The following is a 27,119-nucleotide window of genomic DNA, read 5'->3' on the forward strand; positions in this document are numbered from 1 at the left end:
TAAACAGTCGTCAGATTGTATATTATATTGTATTACCAGACGTTCATGCGAAATCTGATGTAAACAATAGACTATATAATCTATATTTCACGGATTATACCCATTTGTGGACAAAATGTTCATTGGATGATTCACACATCTGAAACCGATTGGATTTCACTTGTGATCTACACAAAGGTAAAAAGTCCTGCTTATTTTTGGATGTTGTCATCCAGACTTCTGTCACAAAATACTACATATGATGCTAGAAAATCTGTATCTCAAAACGTCTTTACAGGGGGCATGGCTTAGCTGGAAAGTAGAGTCCCTTTCGTCTCGATTTTCTCGGTTTGAGTGTTTTTGAGTTCCTATGTTCAAATGGCCACAACTTCTCCAAATCGTATCAGATTTCCATGTGTTACATAGAAACTGCACTTTCAGAAGAATAACTTAAGAATACCTCAAAATGGCCCAGATCCGACTTGTGTCCCTACTTTCCGTAACACATCTAGCCTATATGTATAAAGGCTAGATGTGTTACGGCGGAGTCTCTAATGTCATCATCTTACCACGGGGAGCTCGCTTACTTGTAGCATTTGTTTTAATGGTGCAGGTACTTTTAAAAGACCATAACTTGCTCAATTCTCTGCCAATTTTCAAACGGTTTGGTTTCTTTCAAACGTTATTAACATGGCTATAATTCTAGATGCTTTAACATGTTTCATGTTTTTTTTTTATAAGTATGCAGAGGTACACCTTTGACGTTTATAACAAACCAAACCATTTGAAAATCGGTAGAAGATTGAGCAAGTTATGGTCATTTAAAAGTACCTGCACCATTAAAACTCAATGCTACAACTGCCTGTAGTAAGATGGCCGCCAAATGCGGACGTTCCACTCAATTGACCAGCAGCGTGGGCGAGACAATAAAGCGATTTTACATATCCATGAATTAGATCATTAAAATATTTTTAGATCATTAAAATAGAGCCCTGGATATTCATTATGACTATTGCAATATTAAAGGAATAGTCTACTCATTTTCAATATTAAAATATATTATTACCTTAACTAAGAATTGTTGATACATCCCTCTATCATCTGTGTGCGTGCACGTAAGCGCTGGAGCGCGCTGCGACGCTTCGATAGCCCCATTCATTCAATGGTACCATTTAGAGATAAAGTTAGAAGTGACCAAACACATCAACGTTTTTCCTATTTAAGACGGGTAGTTATACGAGCAAGTTTGGTGGTAAAAAAAAACATAGCGCTTTTCTAAGCAGATTTAAAAGAGGAGGTACATTTTATGGCGTAATAGCACTTTTGGGAGTACTTCGACTCGGCGCAGTAACACCCTCCCTCTCCCATTATGAGAGGGAGAAGGGGAGCGGACTTTTCAGGCGAGTCGAAGTACTCCCAAAAGTGCTATTACGCCATAAAATATAGTTCCTTTGATAGCGGGATGTATCAACAATTCTTAGTTAAGGTAATAACATATTTTAATATTGAAAATGAGTAGACTATTCCTTTAAGCTCAGCAGTGCTCTCACATCAAGTTTACACAGTAAAACATATTTAACTTTAAGCAACCTATTGTGTTGATTAATACATTGTCATGGTCCTGTCTTCAGGTCATACCCTGTGTCTCAATCTATTCCCTAGCTCCTGAGGTTGTGAATCAGTATATCGTGTATGCAGGTTCGAACACTGGTAAGGGCTCTAGCTCACTTGACATTGGGACACTGTTCACTTATTATCCTGTGATGTTGCTGTTTAAGCGACTCATCAACAACATGCAAAACCTCTTAGACTTAATGGAACACTCCACTTTAGAGTTAAACATTTGATTTTTACCTTTTGGAAACCATTCAGCTAATCTCCGGGTCCGGCAGGACCACTTTAAGCATAATTTAGACAAAAATAACCAAAGACTTTCAATATTTTTCCTATTTAAAACTTGACTCTTCTGTAGTTAAATTAAAAGTTGTGATTTTCTAGGCAGATATGGCTAGGACTATACTCTCATTCTGGAGTAATAATCAAGAAATTTGCTGCTTTAACATGGCTGCAGCAGGCGTAGTGATATTACGCAGCAGCCGAAAATAGTCCCGTGCTATTGAAATTTAATAAGGGGACTATGTTCGGGCACTGCGTAATATTATTGCGCCTCCTGCAGTCGTGTTACACTAAAGTATTTCCTATAACTTACACAATATTAATGATCAGCTGTGAGTGTTAGTGGTGTAGTGGGCACAGTCTTTTGATAATGGGATTTGCCAAAACCCCATATTGGCATCCAGTTTGGTGAATATCTTTGCTCCCGACAACATGCCTAGCGTCTGGTCCACAGATGGGAGGATAAACTTTTCCCTACACACGGCTTCATTGAGGGGAGATAGATCTACACAGATACGGATCTCATCCTTCGATTTCTTTGGTGCGACCACCATGCCAGAGCACCACTCTGTCGGCTGTTCGATCCTGCTGATGACCCCTAGCTGCTCCATGCGCTGGAGTTCTTGTTTTACTTTTCCCATTAAGGGCAGTGGGACACGGCGAGCCACCTTTAAGGACACTGGCTTAGCATCTGGTCTGAGTTTAATTGTGTACTGATGCTGTACTAAACCTTACCCGCCACACAGCTTTGGATATTGTTGTTTAACAGAGTCCAAGTCAATGCTATCTACTCTGGCTACAAGTTTGAGGCTAACTGAGGCGGGTCTACTTAGTAGAGCTGTGTTCAGATGTTTCACAACATAAATGTCCTCGGTGGTGCGTTTATCACCACATTCCAGAATTTCTCTGGCTACGCCCACTACAGAGAGAGGTACACGGCCTGTCCCAAACAGTGTTTTGTTGCTTGGAGTGAGGCTGTATGCGGTGCCACTGTATATCCGTCTATACACCTGCTCTGGTATGACAGACACATCCGCTCCAGTATCGATTTTGAATCTCACTTTTGCGTTCCTTATGTGTAAGTCTACAGTCCATGCATGATCTCCAGCATCAACAGTTCCCAGAAATATATCATCGTCTTCAGAAACAGCACTCACACTTTTAGTGGACTTGCACACTTTACTGTAATGTCCTCTCTTACCACAATTGTGGCAGTCTGCATTCTTTGCTGGACACTGGAATTTAGCGTGTGACTCCGTTTGTTGCCGTTTAATATCCTCCGCTTGTCTGACCATATTAATGGCTTTAGTCAGATCGAGCCTGCTCTCCATTTGCATTTTCTGTGAAAGCACCGTGTCTCTAATGCCGACTACGATCCTGTCTCTCAACAGTTCATCACGCAGTGCCCCATATTCGCAGTCTTCCGCCAGTGCATATAAAGCAGTTATAAACGAGTCTGCCGATTCGGACGGCCCCTGAGCTCGCTGGTTAAACTTAGCTCTTTGGTATATCACATTTTTCTTCGGCACGAAAAAGTTTGTGAAGCCGTCTCGGACGGAACTATATATCAGTTTCTGTTCCGCGGTCAGTGTTAAGCCTTTAAGCACATCATCTGCCTCGTCCCCCATGCAGTAAATAAGCGTGTTCACCTGATTCGCGTCAGACGACTTATCCAGGTCGCTAGCCACTCTGAAGCGCTCGAACCTTCTTATCCACTTTTCCCAGTCTTGTGGCTTCGAAAAATCGAAGGATTCCGGCGGATTTATTGAGAACGTTGCAGATGCTTTAGCAGGAAGCAGTGGAGGATCGTTCTTTCAGCTTGCTGTCCTCGTTGAGCTTGCGACATGCTTGCTAAGTTTACTTTACTGTCCCCCTCTTCTCATATAATAATCCGCTATCCTTTCGCTCAATGAAGCACCACTTCTGACACCATGTCGTGTTTAGGTTCTTTGTATATCTTATAAAGAAGCAGCAGCGCACAACGACATAGCATACACACTTTCTTTATTACACACCAACCCGATCTATAGTCCTAGGAAGCTCCTCTACTGCCCCCTAGTGTACAACATTATTCTTGATCACACCACAGGTATAAGAATGGCTTTAATTTATCTATAAGTGAAATAATAGATTAAATGCAGTGTAAACATTAATAAAATATATGTACAGCTTTATATTTATATCACCTGCTTGTCTGATTTCATTAACTGTGACTAAATGTGTCAAACTAGTGTAATCATTATAACATTATAAATCATTAATCTAATTGCTTCTACTTTTAAAATTTGAACGTGCAAAATGACATATAAATTGCCTTTTATTATAAGACATGCAAAGTAATATTGGATTGAAACATCCATAATTTTAGTGTATGAATCATTTTAGTCGAGAAATGGCTGCCCACCCAAAAATCCTGACTGCCCCCCCAGTCAAGCAAGCCTAGTACCGGGCCTGTCAGTGATGATGTAATAGCTGAAAATAAACTAATCAGCATCAAGGACTGAAACTATATCTTATATAATTTCATCAGCTGTATGATGAGATGTTGTGTTACCTCTTACAGTACAGGAATACTCTTGTAGCTCATCACTGTTGATTGAGTCCAGGTACAGCTTGTTTAATAATGTCAATCCATCTGTTACCTGTTGTCCATTCTTATACCAGATGTAAGTATGTTTGTTATCCAGAGTGCATCTTGTTGAACAGCTTAATATCACTTTTTCTCCATCTATCACAGGGCTTGGGCTGCTTTTCACTCGTGTACCTGAGATTTCATAAAACAGAGTTCACGTCAATTACTTTCAAAGTTGGGCCTCATATTTTTGATTCAGCTCATTTGGTAAAGCATTACCTAAACCTCTTATCACAGTCGTATTGATATCAGACTCCAGCGATATCAGCTATAATGCTTCAGTATAATGAGTGCTGCACTACAGAGAGTTTATTATGAGCAGTTACCTGTAACAATAAGATAGACTCCAGAAGAACAAGAAACTTCATCTGATGTGTTAGTGATGAACCTGAACTGATATAATCCAGTGTCACTCGTGTTGACGCCTTTGATTTTCAGTGTGTTTCCCACAAACTCCACACGACCAGCAAACTGATGAACCTCACGCAGATCTCTGAATTCCTCATAACGACTGTAATCCCAGTATGTTTTCTCTACTGTATATCCAGTGGGATGTGAGTATGAAGAGTGAATATCTACTGTTGATCCCACTAAAGCACAAACTTCTGTAGAAGTGTAAGTCACACCCCAACAGCTACTGTTAGAAAGACCTGAAAGAGTCACAAAATACTGCTGTAACATTCACAATCAATTACAAACACACTCATACTGTATATGAATCAACAAGAAAACTGCAAAGTTTGTTCTTCCATTTTAATTTAAATATTTTATAAATGTCAGACTCACACACAGAAGAAGAGTGCCCTGAACGAGACCACTCAGAGCAGGAATAACTGTCAGTGTTTTCACTGGATGACACAAATATGCTTTGGTTATTTGTGAAATATTTTCCATTCTTGAACCAGCGGTATTTATTTTCAGACATCAAAGGGCAGGAGGAATCACAGCTCAGTTTTACTCGCTGTCCTGTAGATTCAGGATTCATCTTTACCTGTAAAACTAAATAATCAAAACCTTACATTAGATGAGAAATGAAAAGAGTTTAACTGGACTGATGAGAATGTAAATGTACCTGTGACTGTTAGATTGACTGTGACTGAGCTGAGATGTTTAACTCCATCCTTCATAATGATCATGAGCTGATATTCTCCACTGTCTCTCTCTCTCAGATCATCTATTGAGAGTCGTGAGTAATCTTCACTGATCCACTGACCAATTCGTCCTGAGTAATCTGAATCTAAAGTCAAATCTTCAGGTTCATCTTTGTTTCTCCAGTTTGTTCTCTGTTTCTGACTGAACCAGAACCCAGTTTTGATGTTGATGTTTGAGTGATCGCAGTTCACACTCATTAGTGTCCCCCTAACAGCACAAATATTCAGTTCATCACAGGTTACATTAAAATTATCCAATGTTAGGAACCCTGAAAAGAAACCATAACATTATTAATATTTGTAGTTTACTGTATGTAACGTCATTAAAATGACAGAGTGAGATGAGAGATTCAGACAGTCCTGTAAGGATATGAACCCTGATTCATCAATTTTGTTCTCAAATACAAATCTCTAAGTTCAGTTTTAAATATACAAACTCACTTTAAACATTTTAGAGACTGATCCAAATGGAGAATCCAGCCTTTGGAGCACAGCGATGTAAATTAAATTAGACTAAACCAGGGGCGGAGCCAGACATTGTAGACATTGGGGGCTTAGCCCAAATCTAGGGGTTTCAAAGCTTGGTCCCCTGTTGATATTTGTTCTCCATTTACGGCAGCTTTATAAACTATTTTTTAATCTAAGTGTTCTCTGTATTGTCCAGTGTTGGGTGTAACTAGTTACTAAGTAATTTGCTACTGTAATTTAATTACTTGAAAAAGTAATGTAAGGGATTACTCTTATTTTTCTTGTAATCGAATTACAGTTACTTCTGATGTAACTAAATACTGTCTATGGACTGTAGAACAATTATGTATATTATAATAAATAGTGGATTAAACATGGTTTTAGTTTACAATTCTCACTATTAACTGGTTGATTATTAGCATTAATATTACTGAGATGTTGACTGTTTTTTAGTAGGCCTACTTAAATAACACATATTAATGCCTGATTCTGCAAAACCTTATTCTACATCCTTAACCCTCCCCATTTATACAATTACTTAAATAAACAACTACTTTAGTATTAATAAGCAGTAGTTAGAGTATATTGAGGCAAAAGTAGTTAATAGTTAATTAATAGAGAGAAATGAACCCTAAAGTGGGACCAGAATAATTGATGTACTTTTTATATATTGTTTCTTCAAGCCATTTCAAGCCTATCCTTGTATCATGTACTAAATAGGATTTAGAAAGTAATTTGTAATAATTACATACTTTTTGGAGAGAGTAATTTGTAAAGTAATTTAATTACATGATTGAAGATGTAATTAGTTACTAGTAATTAATTACTTTTTTGAGTAACTTACCCAACACTGGTATTGTCATTTTGAAACTGCAGCATAACAAATTTTGACAATGATACTTTAACTTCTCTTATCCAAAAATAGGCAAACATGTTTGCTGAAGGCTAATCCAGTAACTATAAAACTACATAAGAATAACAATGTTTGACTTCATTGACAGAACAATTTCTCACCAGCTTATGAAAGCGTTTCTCTCTCTTTCTGTCTATCTGTCTGTCTGTGATCTCTCTCCACCCTCCTCTCTTCCTATTTGCACTGACAGTTATCACACATAAGGATATTTTAATGTAAGAGATTGGGGATTCACATTTTATAACGGTCTATCAATGTATTTCTGAGGTAAAATCATTGCGAATTTCAAATGCATATGGACAAAACATAAGCTACCTAACTAACTATATACGTTCTCACCTTCTTTTCTGACGTCTTTAAAAATATAAATCGTATATCCATCTATAAAAAAGTATATATGCAACAATGAGCAAGTTTTTTAAAGTTATTAAATGTACTTTAAATACAACCTTACCAATGACCAATGAGGCAGACTAGACCAGAGCACCACAGTAAGTTAGACGTTAGCCTTGCAGATAATATATCAGTTGACGCTATTTAACAGTATTTACATCACATAACTATAAATATACACTTACAGCAATAAAGAAGGCACTGTAATAATAAAGACACTTTGAAAATGCGTTAACTGTGGGGAGATTCAGCATATTATTTTGCCTTCAACACGCATCTTTTATTCATTTTCAGTTGAGTGGGGGACCGGAGAATTAAAGCTGAGTGCCGCCACCTAGCGTCCTGGATGAATTCATTTTACAGATCTGAAAAGATTCGGGGCTTTTGACAAAACTTTCGGGGCTTGAGCCCCATAAGCCACCCCCCCCCCCCCCCCTCCGCCCCTGGGAACTAGTTTCAAATCTGACATACTTTTAACAAATATATAATAAATTGAAGTATTTCAGTATAACACAAAACTGTGTTTCATACCTTGAATGTGTAACAGCAGGATCAGTGATGAAAGTCTGAAGTTCATGATTTCTCTTTGTAGAAACTCACATATACCAGCTACAAAACATTAAACAAGAACTTTTCTTATTGCTGATAAAAAACACAATGTTAGTTTGACTGTGACTTTCTCAATCGGATGCAAAAATAAGTCGTGCACATGAGCAGAACATTTGCGCTCCAAGTTCATGTATTATATTTATGAATCTCGTCACAGAAACACGCAACAACAACAGCATTAATGGAGTCACGCGCTGTACTAAATTCTGCAGCGTTTGTTTATACTTTTAAAACATTAGGCTGCTTAAAGCAATAAAATAAGCGTTGTGACTTTTGAAAAGTGTGTTTTCATTACCTATATCGGAAAACTTCTTAAAAACAACTCCAACTCAGTTTTGACTTTTATACAGAAAAGCGTGAACTCCAACGAGAGATGCTGTCGCGTAGCGTTGCCAAGTCCTTTGCTTTTTTCGAGTTTAAATTTAGGAAAACTGTTTCCACCAGTTGTTTTTTTTGTGCGGGTTTAAGATTAAATGATTTAGTTGATAAGTTATTGGTATTTGGGCTGTGAATAGTCATTGGGATGCTTTTGGGCTAGTTTTGGACGTCCAGTCGGATGGTTTTTAAATGTGAATTTGGCAACCCTGGCTGTGCGCTTGTGCAGATTTTCGGTTCGGATTCTACATATACATGTACATGTAGGACATTTTAACCATATTGCAATGTTTAGGGTGCATGCAAACGGTATCGTTGTAACCTTTAATCGTATTAATTTAGTCAGATTTACAAATTTTTGTGCATGTTAACATAGCCATTGTGAAAAAAATATCTAGCACTAGCAACCTCCCCAAATATATCTAGTTATCAGTAAATGGTCAGTGAGCTAAACCTTTAGGAAAATTTTAATTGTCAACTTCAGCTTAATTGTCAAACTAAACATTATAAAAGCTATATTATAAAAAGTTTTAATTTTACCTTAGTAATTCTTTAACAAAAGTCTAGATGGTGGATGATCACGAGATGGTGCCTGCAGGGTCAGTGGAAAATCTGAGCTGGGTTCATCCCCGTTGCACAACGTTTATTAAACAGAAACAGATGACGTGTTGAACTGTGAACACCCTGTTGTGATGACGCAAGAGTTGCAACTACGGTAGCTGAGAGGCCATTCTTTGTCTTCTTTTTAAAATCTGAAGCCTGATCAAATCATTAAATGTGTGTTTAATACTGTAAAATACCCTCAATGTTACTTCCAACTTGAACCCATTGAGCGATCTGTCTCTTTACTACGGCGTGGTTTTATACATCTTGCCACTGATTGGGCCGACATTAGTAATGATTTCACTCAGTCATTAATTAAGTCACATGACATCTCGCAGTGTGACTGGGTTGCCTGTCCCCGCATCTCAGCGTCGCTTGCCCGAAAAGCATACTCCTTGTCACTTGGCTCTGCGGAAACTTTTTGTGCATTGTCCCGCTGCCTTCCCCGTCTGCACGTTGCGTCGCGGTGACTGTTACTTTTACACTGACTGCACCACTGTTTAAGCTGACATGTTCTTGCTTTGTGGCCTCTTGTACCACACTTGAAACAAACAATGTTTGTACCAGCACCACAAACAGCTGTACCCACAAAATCGGTTTTTCTTCCAGGCTGCGCACCAGCTTTCATAACATTGTCCTCGGATACGGTTGTCCGCATATTTTCCATGTCTTCATAACTTCGAAGCCTCGTCTTAAATTCTGCAAAACTCAATTAATCATCTGCTAACATGAATGGCAAATGGCTTAAATGTCTCTGGAAGTCCTTTCAGAACCATTGCTATTAAAAGTCCATGACTCAGATTCTCACCTGCGTTCCTCAAAGCGGTGATTGCGGTCTCAGCCCTGATGACATAATCAGTAACACACTCACTGGGCGACTTTTGCAATGACGTTAGCTCTGTGTATAAGCTAATCACTCTGGGCTTTCCTTTGCCAGCATAATATTCCCGAAGAATCTTCAATGCTGCTCTTCCATCGTCTGCTGCTTCCCTCATAACCAGCGACAAACTTTTGTCATCCAGGAACTGTATTAGCTCTGCATAGGCTTCGGCGTTTTTCGCTGTATCTTCCTCGTCTTCCTCAAAAGACTCGCTTAAAATAGTCTCTTTCAGTCCTTGTAAATAAAGATGACCCAAAAACTTTGTCTCCCGTAGCTCGTAGTTTTTCTCATCTCCGTCAAAGACTAATCGAGACCAGCGGCTCGTCGCGGTTTCTTTTTCTTTTCTTTTCATGTTAAAAGAATCAGGTACACGCTATCCGTCGCGACTTTTACCCGGCGTCTTAACACTCAAACGTTTCTACTTTAACTCCGCTCTGGGCCCATAACCTGTTAACAGATACGTTCAAATAATACAAGAAGATACGTTTCACTATCAGCCACGCAGTCGTTCTGACTGGCGCATTTTTATTAAAACTTACTCACGCAATCACTTACTTCAATGTCATATTACATATTTCCTGTAATAAAAACTTTTGTTTAAATGTCATTGAATGTGTAAATATGCTGTTCTTGATGTATTTACACAGCGGGTAACAGCAGATGTCCTCAATGCTGCACTTCACGTAACTCTAAACAGTGAATCTAGTAATTTGTGTATCTAATATCTTATCTTTTGGCGTAGTCAATGTAATAGAATAAAAAAACTGAGAGTTTTTAGCAGCTATAGTGCCATAGAAAGAGGAGCTGGAAGGCAGGTAAAGTTCTGCACACCCTTCAAACAGAAGGGGAAAGAGTGACCTCTGCTGGTTCAGCTTCCACAAAGCAAGAAGGGCTAATGTTACAAAACTAAAATGTGAATTAAATAATAGAAACTTATAAATAAATAGGCTACCTGCTATCCTAAACTACATATAAAATGAGTGCACTTAATCTGAAGTCACCAATTCTCTTACAAATGTTTAATTTTTATTTCAGTTAACTAAAGTGTTTTTTCACACCCAGTGCTACTTTAGTTGTACTAAATACATTATATATAGTTCAGTTTTAGTCTACAATCACCTAACTATAGTGACTTTTATTTTGAAAGTGTTACCGATTTTATTTTCGCTTTCACAAAAGGAATAGACCACGTGACTTCTGTTTTTGGTTTATAAACGAAAAAACGAATTGACTGAAGTTCAAAGACTCTCTTCATTCTTTGTTTAATAAGGAATAACTAGCATTCGGTGGAGTTAAAGTGCCAGTAACATGACAATTTTAAGCATCCTATCACTATTTATAAGTCCCGGACAACAGGTTTAAATGCATGCAAGGTCAAAAAACACTGTAATTTTCTCAAAATATAAATGTAAAATTACCCCATTTCTCAGAGATCCCCAAACGATTCGTGTGAAGCCGTTCAACGACTCAGCCTGCCTAAACCCCACCTTTCAGTAGCCTACTCTGCTCTGATTGGTCAACTGACAGAGTGTCTTTGCACACAATGCACAGATCACAGATCAGTCTCACAGACCACAGATCGGTGGCACAGACCAACAACAGGGCAACATTTATTGACCTCGTGCTAACATGATTTACTGAGAAGACATTGTCAACATCAATACACATCATTCATCATTAATCCAAGCAATAAAAACGACGATTGAAACTAACATTTTACACTCATTTAAGCATTTATCTAAACTAACCGGGTCATAGCAAAACCGTAAATAAGCATGCATTAGCCGTTTGCTAACGTGACTCTCTGACAGTAAATTAACAGTTTAAACACACAACATCATTCATCATTAATCCAAACAATACAAACGACGATTGAAACTAACAATTTTACACTCATTTAAGCATTTATCTAAACTAACCGGGTCATAGCAAAACTGCTATCGGGGCTCTGACAGTATATAAGTTAGAGTTTAAACAACGATATCATTCATCATTAGCAATAAAACGACTATAGACATTTTACACTCATTTAAGCAAGTATGTAAGTTAGCTATAATCATACTTACAGGTTGTGGTTAGGAGACGCATGTTGTTCAAAATAAAGTGGGTACTGAACCATCTTTCATTGCCAAACGTCTAAATCCCTCCGTTAAAAATTAATTTTAAGCACTGATTCTTCACAGCCAGACATGTTTAGAATATCCCTCCTTGAAAAAGTCTCCTTTGGTAGTGAAAACAACACAAGCTGAAAACACAGCGTGAGCTGATGTTTACACACACTAGCTAGCTGTGGGCGGGTCATAGTTTTCGTTTCTCCCGCAGGCAAGGCTGTAGGCGGCAGGGCCGGCCCTGGCCAATTTGCTGCCCTAGGCAAGATTTCACCTGGTGCCCTTTAGAATCACAGAATCACAATTGTGTTACAAACATTTTGTTCATAAACTTACACAGAAACAAACTGCACAGATTTGTCTTGTTTTTCTTTATTTTGAAAATATTTTGGAAACACACACAAACACACGAACACATACACACAATACCCTGTTACTCAGGCATTTGATCTTGACATTGTTAAAATCTTGTCTTTTTTACATGTTTTAACACTGTACATTTAACTTAAAATATTTAATTGTGTACAAGAAAACAGCTCGTATTAATTAATTATTAGTAGCATGTTGTAGTGTCTCGGGAGATTGTGCTCATTGTTAAATAGCTTTGTGGCTATACTGCACTGAAGCGGCAGTTTAAAATATAAACCCAGAATTCAGCGAACGTCAAGAACAAGAAAAAAAAACAATAAGGCCAAGACATGGGATTTAAATTACGTTACACGGACCATGTTTAAATTTCAATGTTTCTTGACGGAAATACCAACTTTGTCTGGTATTAATAAGCTGCACATTGGAGTGCTGGCTGCTCCCCGCGGTGCTGAAGACGCGTGATGGCACATATACACAGATATCTACGTGCAATCTATTGGAAAGCGAAGGAGTCATTAGTTGGGTTAGTAAAATAACGAAATTACAGCTTTTAAATAGAAGAAAAAAGTTTTTTGTAAAGAAATATATATATATATTTTTTTAAAGTTTAAAAGTGCACAACTCTTCTCAAGGGGAAGAAAGCTATACTTTTCCCCTTCCGTGCAACCTATCGGAAAGCGCAGATGAGTTAGTTGGGTTAGTAAAATAATGAAATTATAGATTTAAGTAAAAAATAGTATTTATATAAAGAGAAATATTAAAATAAAAAGTGCAGAACTCTTCTTAAGTGGAAGTAATAAAGTAAAATAACGAATAATAATTATATAATAACGAATAATAGTTTCCAATAGGTTGCACGTAAATATCTGTGCTGCCACCAGTACTCCGTCCAAGCGCGTCTTCAGCACCGCGGCCAGCACTCCAATGCGCAGCTTATTAATACCAAACAAAGTGAACAAGTTGGTATTTCTGTGCAGAAACATTGAAATTTAAACATGGTCTATGTAACATGATGTAAATTCCGCGTCTCTGTCTGATTGTTGTTTCCGTTTTCTTGTTCTTGACGTTCGCTGAATTCTGGGTTTATATTTTAAACTGCCGCTTCAGTGCAGTATAGCCACAGAGCTATTTAACAAGCACGATCTTCCGAGATACTATGCTACTAATAATTAATTAATAACTGCTGTTGTCTTGTGCAAAATATTTATATTATAAAATATATAAATATTTATAGTTAAATGTTTATATAAATATATTAAAAAAAATAATAATTTGGGCGCACGGACGCCCCAAGGGGTCGGCGGCGCCCTTAGCATTTGCCTATTCCGCCTATGCCCAGGGCCGGCCCTGGTAGGCGGAGATTAGTATCTCATGTGACGTGGATAAGTTCGTGTGACGTGGATAATATCAGGAAGAAGACTCACTCCCTATAACGACTCGTTTCAGCGATTCAGAGTCGACTCCCTGCTTTAGAAGCCAATAAGTTTATTAATCGTGCACTTTTTGGTTCAACTACTTTACACGTTGTTTACATTGATGGACAGCTACACGACACACTGCAATAAAGGTTAGTTTCGATTTTGGATCTGTTTGGCTCTTTAATTTTACCTCGAGAGATTTAATAAATTAATGATTTAATATACTGATTACTGCATATCTATTTCTGTTTCGTTGTTACTTGTGTTATATCACTCTGTTATTATCTGTTGGGCTGAAAATAGGCTTGCGGGCAAACAAATCTCACGTAATTTATGCATTTATAGCATTTTCCAATAGCATCTTTAATGTGAAGCAAGTAATTTAAAGCAGTGGTTCTCAAACTGGGGGCCGCAAGATGGTGCCAGGGGGGCCCCAGTTTTATGACATTTTATAAAATACAAAATTTTCGTTGGGGGGGGCGCAAAGGAATTTGCCGTAATCAAGGGGGGCCGCACCCTGAAAAAGTTTAAGAACCACTGAATTAAAGGAAGAACTCTGTTAGCATGAATAATCCAGCATGTGAGACAGCAATTGATTCTTTACAAAAGCTGCCTGATTTTACAGACATTACTCAACACTGAGAGTCAAATTAACTAAACTATTTGACCTAAAAACAGCACATGGACACAACTCACTCCAGTCTTTCTCTATTAAAATCACTTTCTTCAAATATAAAACAAAACAAATCATACATGACATGCTAACAGTTTATTTAGTGTACTTGATGCACATTGAGATTAATGTATAAACATGCATCTGTGACATTCAAGACCCTTTTTTTCTAAATACTGATGTTTGTACATTGAAAATGAATATGACTATTTATTGCCCTTAATTTCTACTTAATTTCTACTCATAACATGAACCGATTTAAAAGTATCTCCCTGATCATGATGCAAAGATGACAGAATAAAGAGCACTTATTGTTCTGTTATACACATAACTAATGGTTTAATGATTTAAAAGAGTTTACAGTCATAAAACAATAAATGTGAAAACAGAAACATTAGTGTTCATTTATCGTCTCCCACATGAGTTTAAATCAATGATATAAATCAGTCATTTGTTCTTTATTTCTATCATTTCTATACAGTATATACAGCATTGATAATTTTTTCATTATGTTAACATACAGAATGTGACTTACAGTCATGTGAAACAGAAAGTACATCATGGTTTTATATATTAGGACATTAAAGTCATCTGGTACTTGCAGCTCTTAAAAATAAACTATAAAATATTTTTTCTCGTTTCATAAATGATACTCACTTTTCCTTAATCTTGATTATTTTATTATATTACTTTATTCTTGTCCAAATGTTATATCAATTAATTGTCAAACAAACACTCATATCTTGAATGGTTACTCAAGCATTCGTTCAAGTGGATATAATGTGAATAAAGTGTTAAATCATGCGAGTGTTAGCATGTGACAGTGCGTTTAACATTTTAAACTCTTCATAAGTCAGGATCTCTCTCTCATCAGTGTTAAATGGGCAAAGCTCCACCATAGACAGCGAACCTTCTTACCGAAATAATCAGCAATGGGATTTTTCTAGCTAAAAGTTTACTGGGATACACGACACCCGCTTGCTGTTTTAGTTTTATTTGTACATTCGGTCCTACAAATGGCAGAGGAGGTTTTGAAAGATCCTAACAGGACATGTACAAGGGTATGTAGCTTTAATTTAGGTTTAATATATACTTTTCTCTTGAGAGGTTTGACTTTTAAACAGCAATAGACTGTTTTATGTTATATTAAATATAAGAGATATAAAGGAATATAATGTTTTACATCAAACCTATTTGTTTTCATTCAGAAATCGTTATGTGATCTCAAAGTTTAAGAAGATAAAGGCACTGTTCACAAAAAAAAAAAGATTTGGTTTAGTACAAGAAAGAAAGCCCTATAGGAGTGATTAGTGTGGTGATAATAAAATATATATTGTTTTAATTGTTAGATAAACAATCTCTTTAATGAATGTTATTTTAAGTGTTTGAATGATTATTTGTCACTTTTTTAACAGCATCTTACCTTGTCCCTGTTGGCAGTAGCGTTGCTCTCGTCATTGGGAAGCTCTCTGCTTTATGGTTATAATCTGGCTGTGGTTAATTCTCCTGCGCTAGTAAGTGACCTAAATATGAATAATATGTGTGAAACTAATACTGTTTTTTATAACGGGACTTGCTGTTTGGACTCTGGAACCACCTAAAATACTGATCTCATCATTTAAATCAACTTTTATATTATTAATTTAATATCTGAATCTTATGATGTTAGACTACATAGAAAGAAATAAAAGAGATATTCAACCATTATTGGCAATGCCAAGACATTTTGTGTTCGTTTGCTCACAGAGGAAAAACTCCTCAGTATAAATGATGATGTTTTTCATTGTTCTTGTTCTTTATTAGTACATTAAGGACTTTTATAACAAAACCATTGTGAGACGTTATGGGTCAGGAGTGGATGAAGAGCATCTTACGCTTTTCTATTCAATTACTGTGTCTATATTTGCCATTGGAGGATTGCTGGGCTCTCTCACAGTAATACAGGTTACCACATTTGGAAATGAAGCTTCAGATCCCAGAATAAATTTATTTTTGTATTGGAAGATAAAAAATCGAATAGTGTAATGTTAGAAATAAATGCATACAGGTTAAGCTCTTTATCACAGTTATTAAAGACTCATTTATTCAATCTCAAATGTGTACAAATATATTTACATGCATGTAATAGTAAGACACTTTTATCGAAAGCAACTTTGTGTGTTTGTCTAATTTGTAGGAAAGGGACGCTGATACGCAGCACAGTTCTGGTGTTTGTAGGTGGAGGGTTGATGGGCTTCAGTCGGTTATGTGGCTCACCAGAAATTATTATTATCGGTCGCTTCATTACAGGAATACATTCAGGTAAAGCAATGTCCTAAAAAATTACAATCTTTTGCTAAAAAACAATCTTTTGCCTCGCATTTCTCATGCTATTAGTAATCTTACAGTTGTGATGTCTCTTCATGCATTTATCTGCTTTACTGATGTGTCTTCTGTCTGTCGTGATGTTGTAGGGATATCTCTCAGCGTGGTTCCCATGTTTCTTGGAGAAATTGCTCCAAAGAATCTCAGTGGATTCCTGGGACTCCTGCCCAGCATTTTCATCTGTTTGGGTGTATTTATTGCTCAGGTTCTGGGGCTTCATGAGATCTTAGGCAAGGTGAGTCTTGATTGAAAGTCCTCAATCCTTTACTGAAATCATTTAAAAGTATTTTTGTGTTAAAAACTGCTGTTCATTTTTAGTTGATGTATTTACTAATATGAACTTTATTGTAAAGTGTTGTTGTATTTTTGATCTGGTGTCTCCACACAGGAAGAGTTCTGGCCTCTGTTACTCTCTCTTGTCATATTGCCCACATTCATACAGCTCGTCTTCTTGTCATGGTTCCCAGAGAGTCCAAGATATCTTTTGATAGAAAAGCAGAACATTCATGCCACAATCACAGGTGAAGACTTTCATATTCAAAGATTGTGACCTCCTGGTCTGTGTCTTCTGTGGTTTTAGTACCTTGTTTCGTCTTGTTCTTGTGTTTGTTTGTTGTTATTTTTAATTGGTTCTTGTCTTAAATACGTGTAAGCTTTGTCTGTGCACATTGTGTTATTTTGTACCAACCCTGTCTTTGTGTCTTCTGTTTGTTAAAGATGCTCCTTGTTCCTGGTGAATAAGCAGATCAATAAGTATCATAATCTGTGTTTTGATTCTCTGTCATTATATGATATCACGTGATCTTGTCGTCTGATTCTTTTGTGTTATGATGCTTTTCTGTCCTGCTTGATGTAGCATTGAAGTGGTATCGTGCTAAGTGTAACATCCAGGCTGAGGTGGAGGAGATGCAGGAAGAGCAGCGAACTTTGACCTCAGTGAAGACGGTCTCAGTATTACAGCTCTTCAAGGATTCGTCCGTGCGCTGGCAACTTATCACCATCATTGTAGTCAATGCGGGAATGCAGCTGTCGGGAATCGATGCGGTGTGAATGTTGTGTGAAAAAGACAATAATGTTGTCGTAGATAAAAACAGGACTGATTTGACTTCTCTATTTTTAGATCTGGTTCTACACAATTCAATCTTTGAGAATGCCGGCATTCCTGCTCATCAGATCCAGTATACAACAGTAGGCACAGGAGCTATAGAAGTCATCGCTGGACTCATAGGTGTAAGATTACATTGAATGTTAAAACAGTTTAAGATCTCGTGCATTATCATGATTTAATCACGAGTAAGCGGTGCTCTTGGGCATGATTGATCTAACTATAGGCTGACAATATATGAAGAAACTCAATTTATACTCTTCAGATTGTGTTTTTACAGTAAAATCTGATATTGTTTGCAGGTATAATATATAGAAGAGTAATACCAAAGTTAATAAATAAATAAATAAATAATTACATGACAAGTCATAAAAATGTATAACTTTATAACTTTTATTGCAACAGATTTTGCTTTATAAGCATTTTGTGCCAAACTGCTTTCACAACTCCACAGAAATGTCTAAAACTGTTTTTATATTTTTGTTTGTTTGTTGTTTTTTTCATTGTATGAACATAAACTCATTGAGTTGAAAGTGTCTAACAGTGTTTTTCTGAATCTTCAGTGCTTCACTATTGAGCGTGTTGGCAGGAGGCCGCTAATGATTGCTGGTTTTAGTTTTATGTGCATTTGCTGTGCTGGAATTACTTTTTCACTTCAGTTACAGGTAATTCTGATGATTTCTGAACTCTTTGTTGGTTATACACTATTTATCTTTACTTTTAAGTTGTCTTTACTTTAATTGTAATCTTAATTATTTCTTTGAAACTGATTTAGACAAAGATGTTTATTATTGAAAGTTGTATGCTAGAGATTTATAGTGACTTGTGTTTGTGTTTTTCTGTTGTCAGACTCATGTGTCCTTCATGCATTATATCAGTGTGATCTGTGTGGTTGGGATTATTGCTGGATTCTGTATAGGGCCTGGTGAGGACGTCACATTGGGTCTCATCATTACACATTGTTTGCCTGCTCATTTACTGGATTTATCTCTGAAGAGTAGTCATAAAATATCTAAAAGATCAAGTTTGAGCTTTCTTAATGAAGCTGTTATGTTTACAGATATTGCACTAAATGGGCTCACAGAATTTCCTCTATGGTCAGACAAGCAACACATTTTACAGATAAACGGCTAAATAAAACTTTATATATATAACTTCATGTTTAAACAAAGAAAAGATAAACAAGAGATAATTGCAAAGTTTGGGTGTTTTCATTACTTTGTCAAACCTCAAATGATCTCTAATTAAAAGTCTAATTTATTAAATTGAGCTCTTTAAACAGTCTCATCGACCTGCTGCCTACAGTGTAGGAGGATTTCTTAACTGGATATCAAACTTCACTGTGGGCTTTGTATTTCCGTTCCTACAGGTAAGACATTTATGATATATTTACAAATATGAGATACAAATTAGATTATTTCATTTATTTCATATTTATCTGATATATTGTTCAATGTTTTTTCCAGATGTCAGCTGGTGCTTTCTGTTATCTGGTGTTTTGTGGTGTTTGTGTTGGCGTGGCGCTCTATGTCTACTTCATTGTCCCTGAGACAAAGAACAAAACTTTTGTGGAGATCAGTCGGATGTTTGCCTTAAAAAATAGACGTGAAATTGAAAAAGAGCCCCTGGCTATCGCTGACCAACTCAGTCTTAAAAAGATGAATGGATATGGAAGTGTTGTGTCTGCAGATCTGGAGAAATCATCTTGATGTTGTACGCTGTGATCTGATGCTGCTAAATACTGCTGCTCACAGTGCCATCAAAATCTGAGATTATTTTTGTTATGCTTTCAACTATATTGTTGTTTAATATAGTTTTTAATTTAATTTACATTAAAAAAAATATTCAATAATCTTACTTAAAGCTGTTGAGTGTCATTGCTTTCTATATTATAATACTTCTCTTAACATGCAAAGACAAGTAAATAATAAATTAATTGTAATGCAGGCCTTATATGACAGTATTCACTTAGCTGAAAGTTCATGTTATTTAGGTGGTTTTTTTTCAGTAGATGGCAGAACATTTTCACCAGACTGGTTTAATGCAAAAATTTTAATCTTTACAGTGAATTACATACTTATTTATTCATTTAGCTGACGCTTTTATCCAAAGCGACTTACAATTGCTGAATATGTCAGAGGTCACACGCCTCTGGAGCAACTAGGGGTTAAGTGTCTTGCTCAGGGACACAATGGTGTGTCACAGTGGATTCGAACCCGAGTCTCTCACACTGCGCCATCACCACCCACCATTAGACTTAAAATTTTACTATTTCATTAAAAACATGAAAATAAAAAAGAAATTACGGTAAAAAATATACCTTAATGGTGGATTTAAAAAAATAAAGCAGTGATATTACAGGTCAAATTATATATAAAAAATTTACTTATGAAACATTTATAATATAGTTACAAAATCACATTTTGTTAGGAGTAAACGGTTCAGTGTAAATGAACAGCACAATAAATAAAGATGTGAAATAAATGAAAGTCTTCCTATCAACAAATAGCCAAAACTCGGCTTCGTTTCATCTTCTCCATTCATCGGCCTATAGTTTGTCAAAAACACTAAAAATCCCAAATCAACATGGAGAGTTTATTGTTTCAATCTTGTAAAACTATAGCAAAGTTTTTACAGGATTTATGTATTGTGATGTTACAGTTGATCTGACACTGACACAAGACTGTTGAATGATAAACTCAATACTTCAATGAATAATTCATGTATTTGAACATTAGATTATTTACACTGAACTGTCATTAATATGTCACTGTATATGACATCACTGCATCACTGATGTCACTGCTGAGAGACTGTTGCTAGGTGATGATGTCATAAAGAGAGTTGTGACATCACTCCAGTAGTTCTGATGGACAGACAGCTGATCTACTCACAGACCTGCAACATCTAACAATGACAAACACACAGAAAGAGATAATGTTATAAAATCTGAGCATTAGTTTATTTAACATACAGATATACAGATTTTCTCACCTCTATTTGTTTGTCATCAGTTTTGTTTTTAGATGAGTTCAATTTATTCATGCTGATGAAAAACCTGTAGGGTCAAAATTCACACTCTTACAATCTGAAATTATATCAGAATATTCACTGTATGTTATGCAGTTTTGAGTTTTACTTGATATTTTTACTTACCAGATCCATACAGCTCCTATAATGAGAAACTGAGGCAGAAACACCAACAGAGAGACAAACACTGAACTGTACATTTCTTCATTGTTTCTGTCAGTTGTTTCAGTGTTTCTGTCCATTGAATCTGAACAAAGACAAAGCCCAGGAAATTCAGAACATAACTTTACTCTTCATCTTAAATGACAAAGACTCATGATGTTAAAATCAATACAGTAAATCTATCAGATAGATCATCTGAATTCAGGTATGAGAGGATGTGCTACATTATGAATATCATCACAACTGAAGAGCAATGACCTTTAACCCGTGACTTACAAACTGACACAGAGACAAATGAGTGAAATCTTTTAATAAATCAAATTTCTATAAAATGAAAATAATAATGACACAAATGTTTCTTTCATTATGAGATATACTGAAGTGTTTGACATATAAACTATAACTGCTACAATATTAATGATCATCTATAAGTGCTGCACAGTGAAAGTACCTCAGTGATGATGTCATAGCTGAGTATAAACCAATCAGCATCAAGGACTGAAACTATCTCTTATATAATTGAGTCAGATGTATGATGAGATGTTGTGTTACCTCTTACAGTACATGAATACTCTTGTAGCTCCTCACTGTTGATTGAGTCCAGGTACAGCTTGTTTAATAATGTCAATCCATCTGTTACCTGTTGTCCATTCTTATACCAGATGTAAGTATGTTTGTTATCCAGAGTGCATTTAGTTGAACAGCTTAATATCACCTTTTCTCCATCTATCACAGGGTTTGGACTGCTTCTCACCTGTGTATCTGAGATTTCATATAACAGAGTTCACGTCCACTTCTTTTTAAAATTAGGTCTGAAATGTTTGATTCAGCTCAATTCAGTATGATGTGAACAATGGCAAAGTTATGCAGTCAAACACACATACAAATAAAATATATAATGTGAAAGCAGTTCAAAATGCTTCAAATAAAAGCATCTGTCAAACACACGAGTGCAACATAAATATACAGTCAACATTTGAAGTGATTAAAAACATTTTTGTCTAAGAGCATCTTTTATTAACTTTTTTGATCAACATCAAATGTTGATTAGTGTATTTGTTTTAAATCTGAAGACTTCTGTGATGAGTGTCCTCAATATCAACATAAAGTCTTGATCAACTTTGCAAGTTTGTCACAAATCGCACACTTAGACAGAACGTGTAACAACGCATGAAACCAGTTTATACCAGCTTCAGTTTTAATACTGGATTAGACTGGTAAGTGCTGGTTTGCTGCTGGTCTGGCTGCTTGACCAACAAATTTACACTATTTACCAGCATCCGATCAACCATGCTTGCAAGCTGGTAAACTGGATAGTCCAACTAATGAAGCCATTCAGATACAGCAGCATCATATATGCAGTACAAAACACATTATATTATTTTCAACATGGACAACCTCAAAAACAAGTGTAACATTCACAACATAAACATCATACAGCGTTCAGATGAGATGAATTTTTAGATGAATAACTCAAATGATTGATAGCATTGATATTTTAATATTTAAAATGTAATCTACTCATCGTTTAACAAAAGATTAAAAAAATTGTAAGGACCATAAATCTGTGTCATAAATATATTCATTAAATCTGATCAGTGAAAGCAGCTTTACAGAGAGTTTATTATGAGCAGTTACCTGTAACAGTAAGATAGACTCCAGGATAACCAGAAACTACATCTGATGTGTTAGTGATGATCCTGAACTGATAATGTCCAGTGTCACTCGTGTTGACGTCTTTGATTCTCAGTGTGTTTCCCACAAACTCCACACGACCAGCAAACTGATGATCCTCACGCAGATCTCTGAATTCACTACCAAAAAAGTAATACCAGTATGTTTTCTCTACTGTATATCCAGTGGGATGTGAGTATGAAGAGTGAATATTTACTGTTGATCCCACTAAAGCACAAACTCTTCTAGAGGTGTAAGTCACACCCCAACAGCTACTGTTAGAAAGACCTGAAAGAGTCACAAAATACTGCTGTAACATTCACAATCAATTACAAACACACTCATACTGTATATGAATCAACAAGAAAACTTCAAAGTTTGTTCTTCCATTTTATTTTAAATATTTTATAAATGTCAGACTCACACACAGATGAAGAGGGAACTGAAACAGACTCAATGCAGCAATAACTGTCAGTGTTTTCACTGGATGACACAAATATGCTTTGGTTAAATGTTAAAAATTGTCCATTCTTGTACCAGTGGTAACCATATGCAGATGTTAAAGGGCAGGAGGAATCACAGCTCAGTTTTACTCGCTGTCCTGTAGATTCAGGATTCATCTTCACCTGTAATACTAAATAATGAAAACCTTACATTAGATGAGAAATGAAAAGAGTTTAACTGGACTGATGAGAATAAATGTACCTGAAACTGTTAGATTGACTGTGACTGAGCTGAGATGTTTAACTCCATCCTTCATAATGATCATGAGCTGATATTCTCCACTGTCGCTCTCTCTCAGATCAAATATTGTGAGTTCTGAGTAATCTTTAGTAATCCACTTATTCACTCGTCCTGAGTAATCTGAATCTAAAGTAAAATCTTCAGGTTCATCTTTGTTTCTCCAGTTTGTTCTCTGTTTCTGACTGAACCAGAAAACAGTTGTGATGTTGATGTTTGAGTAAGAGCACCTCACTGTCATCAATCTCCCCCTCACATTACAAATATTCAGTTCATTACAGGTTACATTAAAGATATCCAATGTTTGGGACCCTGAAAATAAATATAATATTATTGACATTCGTAACACAGTATAATGTAAATGTAAATGTAATGTAAAGTCCTGCACTAGAGATCAATGATGTAAATTAATTTGAATAAATCTGAGTTTATTTATGAGTTTTTCTTTTTAATCTGACCTACTTGATCTCAAGTTAGCTGATGTATTAATAATATTAACAAATTCAACTTTATTGAAAAAGTTACAAACTATCTATCAACTTATCGGTGCCAATGTTTGATCTCAAGATGCACACCAGTATTTTTGTGTAAGGTATGTTTGTAAAAGTTACTTAAATGTCTTAATATAACTAAAGCCTAGTCCTGGATTAATCTAAACCCTGTCTGGGAAACTGACCCAACAGCATTAACTAAGTCATTACATTACTCTCCCAAATGAGTTGCTGATATAAATCACAACCAGGAATCCCTGATAGAAGAGAAAATATAGGAATGTATTACTCTGAGAGAGAGAGAGAGAGAGAGAGAGAGAGAGAGAGAGAGAGAGAGAGAGAGAACTCAGATGCAGGCTTTGCATGTACAGATACAGTACAAGGTTTATTGGGTACAAAAGAAATCCCAATTGGTGCCTAAAACACCTAAAGGCACCAACAAAGACAGATGAAAACAGAATAAGACTACACAAAACTATGACAGGAACTACTTGAATGCTTAACAGTAAACTTGACAATAACTTACTAGACTAGCAGAGTACACATGAGTAAGAACATCAACCCCTTCAATACAATACAAATTTGCATCCGATCAACCTCAATCGTATTGATTTAGGTGTTTACATGAAGGCTTTTTTGTTATATTTTTTGGCCAGTTTTTGTCTTTATTCAATAGTGAGGTTAGGGGAGGACAGGAAAGTACAGGGAGGAAAGAAGGGTATGTGATCAGCAAATGACCACGAGCCGGGAATCGAACTTGGGTCACCAAAAGTGCAAAAGGACCACATGTTGGAGCGCTGCCCACTACACCATCAGCTCCAACTACATGAAGGCTTTTCAATACGATCACAAACAGACGTATCTAGTGGTGTCTCTCTTTCTTACTCTGTTCTCTATACTATCAGGTAATATCTCATACACGTTTGAAACAGTTAATTGTATTATTTACCATTTCATGCATTTATAGTTTAACCAATTCAAGTTTTATTTCAGTGTTGTTATCTCTACTTACACTGTCAGAAATATTATGTCCTAATAAGTATTTACATACCTCAGATGTATTAATATGTACCTTTGAGATACTTATATGCACTGTTTATGTAGAAATAAAGTTTACTTTTGAAAGGGCACTGCCCCGGTGACAGCTGTACATTTCCTTGTTTGAATAATTAAGATTTGTACTGACTCTTGTCTTATATCACTGTCTTAATGCAGTAAACAACACTGATGCTTTTCCCAAATGTCCAACAACCACAAAACTGTCATCTACTCAAAAGTGTTCATACCTTGAATGTGTAACAGCAGGATCAATGATGAGAGTCTGAAGTTCATGATGCAGTTTTGTAGAAAGTCTCAAAAGACCCAAAAACTCTTTTCTTATTCTTGAGAGAAAACAAAACATCATTGTGACGCTCAATTCATCAGACAGTTATTACAGAAAAATAAAAATAAAATGCTTGTTTTTCCTAATATTTCAAAGATTCAATACATATAAATGTGTATACATACGTGCTTGTGGAGATCTCTGACTTTAACCGGTTTGTAAAGTTGTGTCAATATCTGAAGTTGTGGTAGATCATTTAATGATCTGATTTTCGTACTCAAGCGGATGTTAAAGAAAGACTCTCCTTCACTTTTAAACACTTTTCATAGCATAAGAAGAAAGAAAGTATTTCAGAACATGCTTGAATTTTACATAATCTGACAACTTTTCTTATCTTTACGTGTAGCTGTTATTTGTAGGAGAGTCCTGTAAACAGTGACGTGTTTACCATTTTGGGGGCCCTAAAGAAAGTCCAAGAAACTGGTGCCCCCCATGCCCCTACATTGCCTGAAGGGTTTTCATTTAAATTGCACGACAGTAATATTAAGTATATAGAATTAAGTTAGACATATAAGAACAGATTTATTTTATTTTGAACTGCTTAACATAACACACATTATTTTTTACATTCATACTGATCTAACAAACTGAAGTAACAAACACAGACGTTGTAAGTTGTTTATTGTCTGGATTTGTATTGGGAATTACATAACTCTCATTTTCATATTGCAGAAACAAACTTACTGTGAGATACAACAAGCATATAGACGGCACTGCCTGTAAAAGATGTCTCTTATCTTTACTTCATCTATTATGTCGCCAGCAGAAAAAAATCTAATCATTAATCTTCATCTTTTTACTGCTAGTGCTCTTATTCTTGAGTAACAGTCTCAACTCGATTCACAGGACAGATTATGTTTTATATTTTTATAAACCTGTTCCTTTCATTACTAATAAACTGAGACAGAAATAATCTGCACATTTTTTATATTTAGATTGAACTTGTGGGAAAACTGAATGTAATTGTTTCTCTGAAATTGTAAAACTTGTTAACAAAAATGTTCAATGAAGTAACATATTTAGAAAATTGTGTGCGCTCAGTCTACAAGTTCGTAGGGTGTCACGTCTGTCATTTTTACGCTTCGAAGTGTGCTCATCAGCGCCCCCTTTGCCCCCTTGATGCTGTCTGCAGCAGGCTTTGTGCACTTTACCAACCCAGAAGCCCTTGCGAAAGAGCAGTCAGACCAATCAGACGACAGACACATAACACAAATATATTTTTTTAAATTCTAAAGACAGATTAAAAATGAGTGTCGTGTTCTTGAATCAGCATAAAAACTTGATCGGCTTTGCCACAAACCACTTAAACAGGATGAGACTGTGTGATAGACATCTCTGCCCAGAAAACCAGTTTATACCAGCTTCAGTTTAATACTAGATTAGACTTGTAAGCAAAACACATCATATCAGAGACAACCTCAAAAACAAGTGTAAAATTCACAACATTAACATCACTTCATGACACGGCTTTTTAATTTCCTTTTTAATTTTTTTTAAATGTTATTTAATTATTGTTTAACAAAAGATAAATAAAACACAAATGGTAAAAGCTCGTATGATCAATAGCATCACTTTAGTCCTTATAAATGTGTAAATACAGCATTATTATGAGCAGTTGAAGTTGTAGTAGATCATTTAATGATTTTATCTCATTTTCTCGTACTTAAGCGGATGTTAAAGAAACTCTTTTTGACACTTTTT

General features: G+C 36.0%; 3 protein-coding genes across 4 annotated transcripts in view; 1 reads left to right on the top strand and 2 right to left on the bottom strand.

The window, feature by feature from the left end:
- The window catches only part of LOC129453658 (uncharacterized), a 203,946-nt gene that overhangs the window by 147,661 nt on the left and 29,166 nt on the right, over positions 1–27,119 (bottom strand). The window lies entirely within an intron of this gene.
- Positions 1–27,119, bottom strand: part of LOC141359297 (uncharacterized) — a 75,861-nt gene that overhangs the window by 43,086 nt on the left and 5,656 nt on the right. The gene's annotated exons all lie outside the window — the stretch shown is intronic.
- LOC141359601 (solute carrier family 2, facilitated glucose transporter member 9-like) lies at positions 15,484–19,763 on the top strand. Its single transcript, XM_073862317.1, has 11 exons — positions 15,484–15,528; positions 15,883–15,981; positions 16,271–16,424; positions 16,640–16,768; positions 16,921–17,066; positions 17,220–17,352; positions 17,688–17,809; positions 18,500–18,601; positions 18,786–18,869; positions 19,207–19,305; positions 19,403–19,763. The coding sequence occupies exons 1-11, from the start codon at positions 15,484–15,486 to the stop codon at positions 19,643–19,645; spliced, it is 1,356 nt and encodes a 451-aa protein (XP_073718418.1). The 3' UTR covers positions 19,646–19,763.

Source organism: Misgurnus anguillicaudatus, chromosome 23 (assembly GCF_027580225.2).
Source record: "Misgurnus anguillicaudatus chromosome 23, ASM2758022v2, whole genome shotgun sequence".
Taxonomy (NCBI): domain Eukaryota; kingdom Metazoa; phylum Chordata; class Actinopteri; order Cypriniformes; family Cobitidae; genus Misgurnus; species Misgurnus anguillicaudatus.

What these genes read in the sequence shown, in the direction of transcription:
- LOC141359601 (XM_073862317.1), top strand. Translation starts at nt 15,484, where the DNA reads ATGGCAGAGGAGGTTTTGAAAGATCCTAACAGGACATGTACAAGG. An exon ending in TTCATGAGATCTTAGGCAAG is followed by an intron (nt 17,067 to 17,219) that starts GTGAGTCTTGAT and finishes GTCTCCACACAG; the next exon opens with GAAGAGTTCTGGCCTCTGTT. An exon ending in CATTCATGCCACAATCACAG is followed by an intron (nt 17,353 to 17,687) that starts GTGAAGACTTTC and finishes TGCTTGATGTAG; the next exon opens with CATTGAAGTGGTATCGTGCT.